General features: G+C 44.5%; 1 protein-coding gene across 1 annotated transcript; it reads left to right on the plus strand.

The window, feature by feature from the left end:
• Positions 1-1,867: 1,867 nt before the first annotated feature.
• Positions 1,868-8,316, plus strand: six4a (SIX homeobox 4a). The gene is made up of 3 exons (XM_030045209.1): positions 1,868-2,736; positions 4,453-5,153; positions 5,928-8,316. The coding sequence occupies exons 1-3, from the start codon at positions 2,003-2,005 to the stop codon at positions 6,548-6,550; spliced, it is 2,058 nt and encodes a 685-aa protein (XP_029901069.1). The 5' UTR covers positions 1,868-2,002; the 3' UTR covers positions 6,551-8,316.
• Positions 8,317-12,922: the final 4,606 nt, after the last annotated feature.

Below are 12,922 nucleotides of genomic sequence, written 5' to 3' on the forward strand. Positions count from 1 at the left end.
AGGGAAACTCGGCTAATAAGACCGGTTCCTACCTAATTACTAACTGTGAAACAATAGTTGTCAAACTGTGGTGCAGGCGCACCCAGGGGTCCCCGAGGGAGCTCCAGGGGATCCACTGTAAAATGCCGAGTAGTCTGTTTTCACCAGTAATTTATCCGCATGAAGCTGATATTTAGAGAAAATGTTTAAAAAAGGCTGTTTTGATTATAGGTTTCAGTCTCCACTGAGTCTCCCCAGTAGGCTACTCTATAGATTACTGCTATATTCCATGATTTAAGTCTCCACTAAACCCGAAATAAAACCCTCCTAGATTGCATTCCCCAGGACTGAAACTTATGAGATGAAGGTTTCAGGCCTGGTATGTGTCTCTTTGGGGGAAATAATTCACCTGGAAATAATTCTCCCAAGATCATAGTGTGATTTAATAGAGCCACAGAAGACTGTGATGAAGATGGACAAATGCATATTATAATATTTCCACAATAACACAGTTATAAATACTAACTGTACATAGGCTGGTTGAAATGCTAAATTTGAACCCCAGCTATTTAAATGTTGACAAGCTCTGGGGCTGTGCATTTATGCAACAGTAATCCTACTGATATCTCTGATATATTTTTCATTGATTTATTGACACCATGTTTAAAGCATAATCATTTTACAGCTATCATATTTTTTGCAAATGATAATAATATGTGAGCATGTTGTTTTTCAAAAGAGGGAGAGTTTTGCACCAGTTAGGAATGTGAATGTGCAAGAGGCTGCGATATAAATGCAACCTTTTTAGGCTTTGTACCTTTTATCTCACCGAGTTATCTAATGTAAGATGATATTAAATTCATGCACTGGGCGACTGCGGCTTTTGGCAGTCCAAGCAAGCTTTGGTATCAGAAAATAATAGGACTATTTTAGATCAAGACTGCCTTTTGCTCAATTGCAGTATCTTAGCACACATTTCCCTGATAATATTGACTGAATTTGCATTCAACACGATGGTAAGGACACTCCACTCTAAATGGGCTGTTGATGTTTTGTGTTTCTCTCCAACACTTCATCTTGTTTTGTGTTTCTCTCCAACACAGCAGCAGTTTCTGTACCCAGGGGAATGGATGGGATTTGACCCTACATTAATTCCTGGCTTTATGATAGGATGGTTCTGTATAATGTCAATATGTGGCACCTTTTGACAGAGGGGGAAAAACAGATTAGATTGGCTAGAAAAATCCCATTCAGTGGCCTAAAGACCTCCAAAAAGTGGTCTAAGTTTGAAAAGTATAAGCTAAAATAGTCAGTGGCGTGCATTTTGTGTGTGTGTGTGTGTGTGTGTGTGTGTGTGTGTGTGTGTGTGTGTGTGTGTGTTGAGAGGTGGGGGTCAAATTCAACAACAGCATTGCTGACTTCTACGTTATCAGACAAGCTTAGATGAAAGATAGATGACAGAATCCTGTAATCGCTGAAATGCTTACTGAGGAGTTTCTGTGTCCATTTTAATATGCCAGAAATTATTTAAAAAACAGAAAATAGAGTCACAAATCTTTCCATGAATTGATTTACCCCCCAAAACCTAGAGAGACAGAGATACAGCAGCAGGCTGATGACTGCACATTACACACCTTCAGCTGAGGCAGCTCCTGACAAACTAGATAACAAGGATACTCCGTTCCCACGATCCCAAAAGCATTCACCTTGCACAGGTAAGCCACCGGGATATACAGCAAGTTGTATGATTGACAGCTGGAAACCAAACATTGGTGCCTGAAGCCCGCTTGCTCCTCCCTTATGGGGCCCTCGGCGGCCAATAGCGTGGCTCTCCTACAGATAGACCCCAGTGTGTCTCCTTCCAGCTCCAGTCCCCGCAGAGTAAAAGTCACGTTGGAAGGAAAAGGGGAGAGAGATATCTACTTACAGCTGCTGTCAGATATCCGATCGCATTCGCATGGCAAGGAGGTAACCTGATCGAGCTGGGAGGAGTGACTTTACCAGGGAAGGCTCGAACAAAAAAATGTCTTCTTCTTCTGCCGGAGAAGTCACAACAGCAAATGACATCAAGAGGGAAAATGTGAAGGAGGCGGATAAGCGGGAGTGCATCAAGCTTGTGGCGCTGGACGCGGCGGAGTTGTCCATGGAGCGCACAACTCCCAACACCGACGCGGTGCGCACGGAGCTGCTGGTGAGCGCCGCGTCCTCCCTGGCTTTCTCCCCGGAGCAAGTGGCCTGCGTCTGCGAGGCTTTACAGCAGGGAGGCAATGTGGACCGGCTGGCCAGGTTCCTGTGGTCCCTGCCACAGAGTGACCTGCTCCGCGGCAACGAAAGCATCCTAAAAGCCCAAGCCCTCGTCGCTTTCCACCAGGCCCGGTATCAGGAGCTGTACAGTATTTTGGAGAACCACAGTTTCAGTCCGTCCAACCACTCCTCGTTGCAAGATCTGTGGTACAAGGCCCGGTACACCGAGGCGGAGAAGGCGCGGGGGAGACCCCTGGGCGCTGTGGACAAGTACCGTCTCCGGAGAAAGTATCCTCTCCCCAGGACTATCTGGGACGGCGAGGAGACGGTGTACTGCTTCAAAGAGAGGTCCCGAAACGCGCTGAAGGATCTGTATAAGCAGAATAGGTACCCTTCCCCTGCCGAGAAAAGAAACCTCGCCAAGATTACAGGACTCTCCTTGACCCAGGTCAGCAACTGGTTCAAAAACAGGAGACAGAGGGACAGAAATCCGTCCGAGGCACAATCAAAAAGGTGAGACAACAGAAGAGTCAAAATCACAAGCTATTTTAAGCACAGACGTGATAATTTATCAAAAAAATATCTCACTGAGAGTGCTGTGCGTAAAAGGCGCGTTGATATTTAGACCGGGGCTAATTTTAACAGAGTTATTTGAAAGCTTTTGCGTGCAAGGACGAAGCTGGTTTGGTTTACAACCATTCACACTCAGTGACCATAGCCTGCTCACTCTATTTCATAATCAGCCGCCGCGCTTGCTTATATGGCTTGACAGTGTTAATCATTAACTCTTGGTAATTTAGAAACAAAAAAAACTGCGCGTAAAAGGGTTTGGAGCATGCTTTTAATGTTTTGAAATATGAAGCGGTTGCTATTCAGATCCGGTTTCAAGTGTGTTGGTGCTAAGGGCCACGGAAACCATAACAAAATAACTCACAAAGTAACTCACACACTCATGTAGTTTGATTGTCAAACAAAGCAGAAGAACTTGAATGAAGGAATAGTGCATACAGTAATTCATTCTGTTTATTCTCCTTATCACTGACAAGACACACACACACACACACACACACACACACACACACACACACACACACACACACACACACACACACACACACATTCAGTCACACTAGTGCGTGTGAATGCGAGCTCAACACATAAATCATTGTCATTATGACTTTTTTCCTCTCAGACCAAAAAGGATCTAAAAGCTTCAGCTTCATAATCATAATCCTGCACACGTACAGACAGAATTTTGTCTTCTTTCATGTTTTCTTCTCTGTGAACAAAGCTGACGCGCACCTGGTGGAGGTGACCTCCCTCCCTCCCCCTCTCTCTGTCTCCCTCTCTCTCTCGCACACAAACAAGCAAAAGATTAGACTGCCTCTTAATCGGCACAAAAATAATGGATTCACCACAAGCTGAAGTAACAACGACTCAAAACTTTTTTGGCGTTCACTGGAAATAGTGAACGAGTTTTACCTGAGTGTCTTTATTTTCTTTCTATCTTTTCCTCGAAGTGGGGGCTGAAGTGTGTGTGTGTGTGTGTGTGTGTGTGTGTGTGTGTGTGTGTGTGTGTGCGTGCGTGAGAGAGAGAGTTGGTGGGGGGTCAGCTGTTTGATTCACTCTAGAAAAAGGTAATTAAGGACTTGTGTGATGTCAGTATTTTTTTAATGACACACATCACATCTCACAGCAGAGGACAAATGGGAATTTTAAATTTCAAGACGAAACTCAAGTTAAAAAAGAAATGCAGAGAAAATGTTTTAGCCATTTGTCACGCCACCGCTGCTTGCATTTGTCACACCAGAATTTATTGCGCCAAATGGCTGCACGGTCGTTGGTGGTGGCTGTTGTCAGAGCAGCTCTACATGGGGTAACACGCTCACACACATTCCCGGCTCTTCAAAGCTGTGTAACAACACAGTAACACATGTGCCTGCACTCTCTTTTCATTAAAGTCAAAACGGAGTTCCAAAGCATGTTGAATTCACTCTTCAAATTAAAATCTTACTGAGCATTTACTCCATGGCTCTCTTCGTGATTTTTATTACTATTTATTTATTTTATTACAATTTATTTTTTACTTCTCACTGGATATGATTACTTTTGTTGTTATAAAGTGGTCTTATGTCTTAAAATAAAAATTTACTATGAGATAAACCATAAACACTTCCCGCTGCTATATGACACACAGCCTCTGCTTTTGTCTAAATGTCTTTTTCTCAGTGAATCTGATGGAAACCACAGCACAGAGGACGAGTCTACCAAAGGCCAGGAGGAGCTGTCTCCTCGGCCCCTCTCCAATTCTTCAGATGGGGCAATCACTCACGGGAGCCTCCCGCTTCAGACGGGGCCTCTGGACAGTGGGGTGGTCATCCAGCAGATAGGGGACATCAAGATGCCCGCTGGATCCAGCAGTGGGGGGCTCTACAACGGAAATCTAGTGACCAGTAACACCTCCTCCACTGTGTTTCACAATGGTGGCTCGTCTTACCTCCACACCCCCAGTAACATCCTCTTCAACGGGCTGAATTTGGGCATCCAGCCCTTGGCCTTCAACCCTCTGAGGCCATCTGGAGGGGTGCTGCTGGGGGGCTCTGGGGTGGACATGCAGATGCAGACAGGGCAGGAGAAGGGACTGGGCAGTGCTGCTGAGGACTCAGGCCTGCAGTATGCCTCCTACTCTGGCTGTGTGAACGGGGCAGAAGTGAAGTTAGAGGGGGGGCACAGCATGGCTGCCCAGAATGGGGGCTCCTCCGTGTTGACGTTCAGCTCCTCATCAGGTGCACTCCAGCTGGGGGGCTACAGCCTTGTCCAGGTACCAAGTGGAGTCTCTGACACTGATGGCAGCTCATTACTCAACAGCAGCGTGGGTCTTCCTCCCCTGCAGCTCTCCTCTGCCTCCTCTTCTTCAACAATCTCACAAGGTGGGTTCACAAAATGGTCCGTTGTTTTACTGTTTCTTAAGACTTTGCTGCCATGTTTACCGTGAAGTTGCATTTTACTTACTACGTCAGTGGTGCTCTTTCCTCTTCTTAAAAATGTTGTAGTGCAAGGTTGCACTTCCCTGGTGGTTTGTCAACAGGTCTCTACTACATCCAGTACATCTGAGCTGCTTTACTCTTGGCTTGTCTGTGTTTGGGCCTGAGCCCAAAGGGCTGATACTACACATAACACAGAGCAGGAAAAATAGTAAAGGGACACACACACACACACACACACACACACACACACACACACACAAATGGTGGTCCTTTGAAAACCCTGGAGATGAATAGAACAGGTTCTGAAGTCTCCATCACTCATCATCATTACACTCTTGATCTCCACATGAGGGAGGAGGGAAAAACGTTTCAGACAATCAGAAGGCCATGAAATGCACTAACAGGGAAGGAGCCATTACACCACTTACTTTGACATGAAGCAGAAAATGCACACCAGGATGAATAATAAGGAAAAACAGAAAAATAGCGCTTGCTGTTGGCTCCAGACTGGATTTTGCATTAGTCCTCCAGTCTCTGGGGAACCACATGGTCAGGCCTACAGAGCATGAAGTGTCTGAGACACACAACAGCGATTATGAGCCTGAGTCCTGCTGGGAGTTGATGTAGAATATAGGCCTGAGGAAAGTGAAAAGGGGATTCTGCTATGGGGATGTGTTTGAGAAAAGTGTTGATCTATGTATTATTTTCTTTCTCCAGGTACGATACCATTGAACAATGTAGCAGTGAGCTCCTCCAGTGAGGACTCCTTCCAGCAGCAGCAACAGCAGGACAAGCTGACCATGCCCCCCCTGCACCACAGCACAGTGCTCTATAGCATGGGCAGCACAGGGCAGACCTCCATAAAGAAGGAGCCCCTGGAGGGAGGCGTTTACTCCTCATACCACCACGGGCTCCACCTAGACCCCAGCGGGCAGATCAGCTACACCACCCCCAGCTCAGAAGAGGTCCCTTCCAGCAGAGGCCCTGCCTCCGCTGCTGACGTCGCCACCGTCAGCTCCTCTAGCCCCGAGCCTGAGGTCTACACCACCCTCACTGTCAGCACACCCCTGATGGCCCAAACGGACCCAAGCAGCCACCATCTCCAGTCCACAGAGTATCTGGGAGGCCATGAGGCCCAGTCAGCCCCCTCCTCGCACCTGATGGGCCCCGGTATGAACAGCAACTACATGAACCTGTCAGAGGACAAGGTGGACGGCTCCGGTGCGGCCGGGGTGAATGAGATGGTGCGGGCAATGTGTGGGGAGATGGAGGCGGTGGAGGGGAAAGAGCTAGCCAAACTACAGACAGTGCAGATGGATGAGGACATGGCTGACCTTTAACCTCAAACCTAGCTCCTCGCAGAAGCACTCATGCCCGCCCGCCTGAGTAGTGATATGGTGAATCTTTATACTTATGTGTGCGTGTGCGTGTGTTTTTTTTACCATTCATTTCTTCTAAATGTTAAATTATTTGCAGACATTTTGTTCATTTGACTTTTCCAATGCACTCTATTCAGATGCAAGCCCCTTTGGTAGGCGCTATTACCATTAAAAAAAAAACAAAAAAAAAACAAATCTATGACATCTTTTAAAAGTTAGACGAAAGATTACAACTGTTACTTGCAGATAGAAGACGTCCCTGTATGTGTTTGAGCCGTGTTTAAATGTACATTTTTATAGACAACACCTGCTACTTCCTGTTGAGTGGATTTGATCCGCAGAAGCAGGTGTTTGAATGCCCCAAGTCATGTGACCAGGATGTTCCTCCAAACTAAATGCGTCATCTGGGTCAGACCAAAAAGGTCATTCAGTAGGGGGAAGAGGGAAGCGTCTCAGTGAAAATGGTCACTTAAACCACAGCAGCTTTACTGAAGGACTGCACACACATACGGAAAGTAGGCCTCTCATTATGCATTATGCAAGTTCGCTGATTTAGTCAAATTTGTCCTTCAGTATGCACCAGAAATTTCCTGAATGCTTCTCAAATCACTGCTAATCCCTGCATTCACCCTTTCTGTCATACCGAACGAGCGAGGAGCAATTCAGCATGGTGGCTGTTGTGAATGGGACTTGAGTTGAAGTGAATGTGCCTTTTCTGCTACCTAAAATATCAGATTGCATCGGTCTGTTTTGGTATTTGCACTACCATGATGACATTACAACAGAGGATTGTACGTTCTTCAAACAGCCTTCATTTTGGAGGGTTTCTCAGGACGACACTCCTCAAAAAAAAATGTACGCTGTTTCACAATTAAATCCCATTTCAAGCCTCATCGACAAGAAATTTTTAAGACCAAGATATGGGACATGATCAAAAGGTCACATATGTTCATCATACAGTATATTGTTTATCATGCTGCGACTCATAGTATGTTAACTAGACATGACGATGCTATACTTTATTGTGTTTCATTTTGACGTGTCTCTCAAAATGTCAGTAATCACAAAGGATATTTTTCTATTAAGTCAGATGCAAAAAAATGTGTACAGTGTGTATGCTTTTGAAATGTATAAGGGACAGAAGTAAGCATTGACTGCGAAGACAGACCCACATGCAGCGTGTATTTTTATGGTTCTACTTTTTAAATGGAGAGTATTCTAAATAATTTCCCTTTGCATGGCATCACAGTGTAGTGCCTTTTTACTTTTGTTGTTTTCCGAATAACAGTGAATGTAAGTTCCGTCGTCGCTCTTGGACCGGTGTGCATTGTGCAGGCAGTGACATCTCAGGTTCAGAAACACGAGATATTTCACCACCGGCACATTTCCTGGCTGTCAGGCGAGGGAACAGACGAGAACGTGGAGCTTGTTTGTCTGGTGCTCTGCATATCTGAAGTCTAATTCCACACTGACATACATGACTGTAATAGTGCATTTCAACCTCATGGCCAACATACACCACATATCAGTGCATCAGGTCTTCACACATACAATAACTAGCACCATTTTCCATGGTCAGGCTTCATAACATAACCCCACCAATTTGAATGGACATTACAGAGAAAGCATCCTCCACTCTGACTTCATATACCAAAAAGGAGCCACGGGCAAATAGTAAAATTGATGGTTGTTTTGTTTTTGTTTTTTTGTTTTTTATCCTAGTTTGAATTGTATGTTTGTTATCTGAAATTATGTGAATGTATTTTTCTAAATCTCCATACTGCAATAAAAGTTTATATTTATAAAAATATAAAATGGGCATATTGTGTTTTTTTTTTTTTTCCTAACAAAGTTTTCTTAAAAGTACACGAAAAATGAGATAAAATCACAGAGCTGGTCTCTCAAGGTTTTTGTAATGTTTCAGGCACACGGTTTGTCTGTAACGCATCTAAATTTATGACACACAAAAAGCACATGTCTTCCCAACATTTAAGAGGCCTATGTAGCCAAAGTGTGCGAGGATGGGGAAAAACTGGCATGCCGTAATCCAGCGAGCCTGGTGCTGCTCTTTGCAAACCTGCAGTGATCGTTTGCACATGCCTGGCAACCTGGAGTTCATTAGCCCTCCTTTTCTCATCTCAGCCCCTGTAATTCAAATAAACAGCAATGAGATTTCCAGAGGTAAAGCTCTTTCGGGTGGGGGGTCTGCAGATCCCCACAGCCCAGTTCAATCCTATGGCCTTTTCCCTGGGCTAATGCTGAACAACCCCCCACCACACCGCTTCCAACATGTGGAAGAACAAATCTGAAGTGCTGTCACTCACAGACACTGGGTCTCTGTCCAGAAAGAGCCTGAACTCCTCTCATGGCTTTGGGGGATTGTCCATGAATCCATAAGTTTCCACCCAGTACTTGCTCGCTCAGTGGGCTCCCCACAGATAAGATGGAGAGCAAGTTGGACAATTGGACAAAACAGCAGGGGATTTTATACTCAATATCTCAGTACATGGAGTATAGGAGTTTTGTCCTCTAAATGGCTCCTGGTTGGAGGATTTATATGATCTAACCGATGACCTAAATAAACAGAGGCTGTTTGTGCTCACTGTCGAGGCACAGAGAGAAAAAAGTGGGAGAGACTAGCGGGAAAGCGAGGGAGAGGCAGGCAACCGGGATAAAGTTACCTGTGCACAGGTGACCTCGTCGCCATGGGCATTGGATTAGCTGATTGTTAGGTATCAGGTAACTCCTCCTGTAATATTGAAGAGGGTGAAAACGGCTTTGTTGGAGCCCAGAACAATGTCCCTTTCGCAACAGGAGCCCATGATCTATGGGTCTCACGGGGAGGGGGCCACAGAAAACTCCAAATTCCACCTTTGTATTGTGCCTGTAAATTACACAGGAAAGGAGCAGAATTGTTGCCCCAAAGGAGACTACGCAGTATATTTTATGAGCAATATTACTGATTGCTTATGGAAATATATTTACTAGACTAACTATATAATTCAGTATGACATATTTAACTTTTACAGCTTAATTTGTCCTTGACACAAACAGGACATCCCTGTATCTAAACAATAGAACTGGCAGATGTATCACTTTGCCCACAATTTCAAACGTGCGACGTAAAACATACTTGGACGTGCAGTAAAAGGAGGGAACCCCCCCACCCCCCAGAACCGGGGCCTTATTAAAAACGCTGACCTCTGATCTTTCAGATGGTTTCAAAGCTGACATTTAATGCGGTGCAGCAGACTGCAAGCCATATGTAACATGACCTGGGGAGCACGGTACTCCACTGCTCCACGTCCCACTAATGAGAGGGCAGGGGTCACAGGGTACCAGCCCGCTCATACAGACCCACCACTACTAGCCCAGCAGCTCCCTCTCCACAAGGCACAGGGAGAGGCGTTCTCCCTCCTCACACAAATACGCTTCTCCATGGGCTCTCAGACCGCAAGGTTGTGGAAAATAGGCGACGGTGTTTACATGAACCATAGACGCCAGATAAATGTCTGCAACACTTGATTTTTCTTTTGCCTCTGCTTCAGATGATTGAGTTGTTGCCTGGCAGGGGGAAGTAAATGCACTCATGTCCACTCTATCACAGGAGGAGGAGGATGTGATTCAGGGGTTGGTTCTGGACTATAAGTACAAAGTCTGCCATGCGGGCTGATGGTCTAAACCTGCACTGGTGGAAAGACACTCACTACAGATTTTTTACCACAGAAAGAGAGAGTAAGACACAGAGAGAGAGCGAGAGTGAGAGAGAGAGAGAGAGAGAGAGAGAGAGAGAGAGGCTGAAAAACATACTGAACACACACACACACACACACACACACACACACACACACACACACACACACTTGGTTGAAATGGGATAGCAGAGAGAGGCAGCAGCTGGGAGGCTGCATCATGTCCACACCACAGTGGTCAAATGGTATTTCCCAGAGAGAAAAACACCACTTTGCAAACGGAGCCAGTGCAGACTTCGCCCTAACCAGTGAACAGCATGGCCAAACACACTTGCTTCTTGTCACTTTGCTGCAACCCTGCGCAGAAACTTACATGTTAATTTCAACAGTTACATCTTAAGTTAGGGCGTATCATCATAATATTGTAGTGACGTTGATAATAACATGGCGCCCCCTCCCTGCCAGTAGGTACACATGGTGGCGCAGCCTATTCACGCTGCAGCCTTTGTGTGTTTGTGGCTTTCTTTGGTCGTTCGGTTTGTTTAATTATTTCAGCCCTGGAGAAAAAAAAATAATTTCCCTTACACAAATATCTCCATCTATATGCCCGAGGCGTGTTTACCGAATGGAGCGGCCTGATGTAAAAGCTGAGGCCATAATTGCGTATTTGTGGAGGTGGCCCTCTGAGGAAATGCGTAATGATTTTGATGGGGGCTAACCCCAGCGCACTTGTACCAGGTCTAATTTTCCAACATGACAGGAAACTCTGTTAAGCTGATAATTGCAGCTCCAATTTCATTTAACTCACTCATGTCAACAGTTGTGTTTTGTTTTGAGAGAAGGAGCTGCCTTTTCAGTGCCTTTCACTTCCCGGAATAAATCCCTTTTTGCTCTTACTTAAATTAAAGACACGTTTTAGATAAGCCATTCAAATTAACCAAATGGCCTAATGGAGAGATAAATTATCTGTCAGTTCGTTAGTCTGTAAATACATTATGTCAGTTACAATAGCCTACTTAATATTCAAAGAATTATAGGCCACTGTTGACAAACAAACTACATGGAAAAAATGCTTTTTGTCGAATTAGTATTAAAAAAAAAAAAGATTAGGCTTGACTCAGAAATTCATTAACTACCATTATTAGTTTTTATTTGAGTAAATTCTTTCCTATATTTTCATGTAAATGACAATGTTATTTTAAATGTCACCAAAGTCCAAAAAATCCGGAGGAAACCCGCGGGACTTTTCTACATTTTTCACTCAATTTGAACAGTATCGGCATTGTTCCAGCGCTCACAGCTGAAATAGCACTTTGGATTTAGATAGAGTGAAAACCATCTGCTCCAGCCTAGTTACACTGAGCCAGTAGTTGTTTCAATTTTCTTCCACTTTTTTTTTTTTTTAAATAAACCCAAGGAAACATATAGGCCTAGCCGTTTTGATGATGACATTTTTATGAAGTGTTTTCTGCTGTTTTGAGTCCATCCTTTTCTCTCTCTCTCTCTCTTTCTCTATCCAGTTGCAGGACGGGTGTCGCCTGACGTGCTGGGTGGCAACGCATCAGCCAACAGTAATTTCTTTACACTGTAAGAAATATCAGGGTTAGTATAGGTTACATCAATTAGCTAAGGGTGATGCAGTTATCAATCAAAAATAAGTCCATACTTCTGTTATCAATCCCACTAAAAAGGTTATCGCATTGTGGTGGGATTCTGCACAGCTTTACCTGCAAACCCACCTCAACTTAATTAGTCATCCACTTCTCACACACCATTTCAAATGAAAAGGGTAGAAATGATTAATGTCTTGGGGTGAGAATATGCTCATTAATTTAGTTTTTTTCCGGGAAAGAATACAAAAAATATTGCGCATCAGTTATATCCGGCTCCCTTGATCCTCCACAGCAGAGGCAGCTGAGTTTGGAGGTATGAGGACGCCAGCACACAGTTTTAGGGGTGACAGGGGTCTAGTATGACGAATTCCTGGAAGTAACAGCCTGTGTTAAGTGATGACTATTTGTTTGGTGAGTACTGAGTAATAGCCTTGGTATTGCATTACTTTTATGAGTAACGAGCCCAGCACTGGCTGGCAGAGAGGGGGAGAGTCCACATCTTGAAATAATCTGGACCTGGGACCCGGGCTGCTCGGGTTAAAGGAGGCGCGGCGCAATGTGGTAGAGATATTAGAGAAACCCGAGAGCAGCTCATCAGACAGCTCATTTGCTGAAGCACCGAGTTTTTACACAACTGAAGTGTATCTGGACCCGAAGCCGTGCGCTCCGAGTCAACAGAAGAGTCGATTCAGAATCTCGAAACACTTATTGTGTTAATTCTGTAATTATATTATTTTATGGACTGTAGATGACTGTTAAATGCCACATAATTAATATTCAAATTAATTCTAATGCTACAACCACTCAGAGAGCGAGCCAGCCAATCAGAAGTGAGCAAGTGACAAGCCAATTTCCCCCATAGGTTAATTATTCGGGGATGAGGCCACCCAATCAATTTGGACAATCTAACACCTGATACTCAGTAACTCGTTATGTCATTTTGATGTTTTTTGTTTTTTGTTTGTTTGTTTTTAAGAAAAACAAAAACAAGGCTAATATCAATAGGTGGATGAATCAAATCAAACAAA

The sequence above is a fragment of the Myripristis murdjan genome, chromosome 22 (assembly GCF_902150065.1).
Source record: "Myripristis murdjan chromosome 22, fMyrMur1.1, whole genome shotgun sequence".
NCBI classification, from domain to species: Eukaryota; Metazoa; Chordata; class Actinopteri; order Holocentriformes; family Holocentridae; genus Myripristis; species Myripristis murdjan.

Coding starts and splice junctions, on each gene's coding strand:
- six4a (XM_030045209.1), top strand. CDS start 2,003: ATGTCTTCTTCTTCTGCCGGAGAAGTCACAACAGCAAATGACATCAAG. Junction 2,737..4,452: donor TCCGAGGCACAATCAAAAAG/GTGAGACAACAG, acceptor TCTTTTTCTCAG/TGAATCTGATGGAAACCACA. Junction 5,154..5,927: donor TTCTTCAACAATCTCACAAG/GTGGGTTCACAA, acceptor TTCTTTCTCCAG/GTACGATACCATTGAACAAT.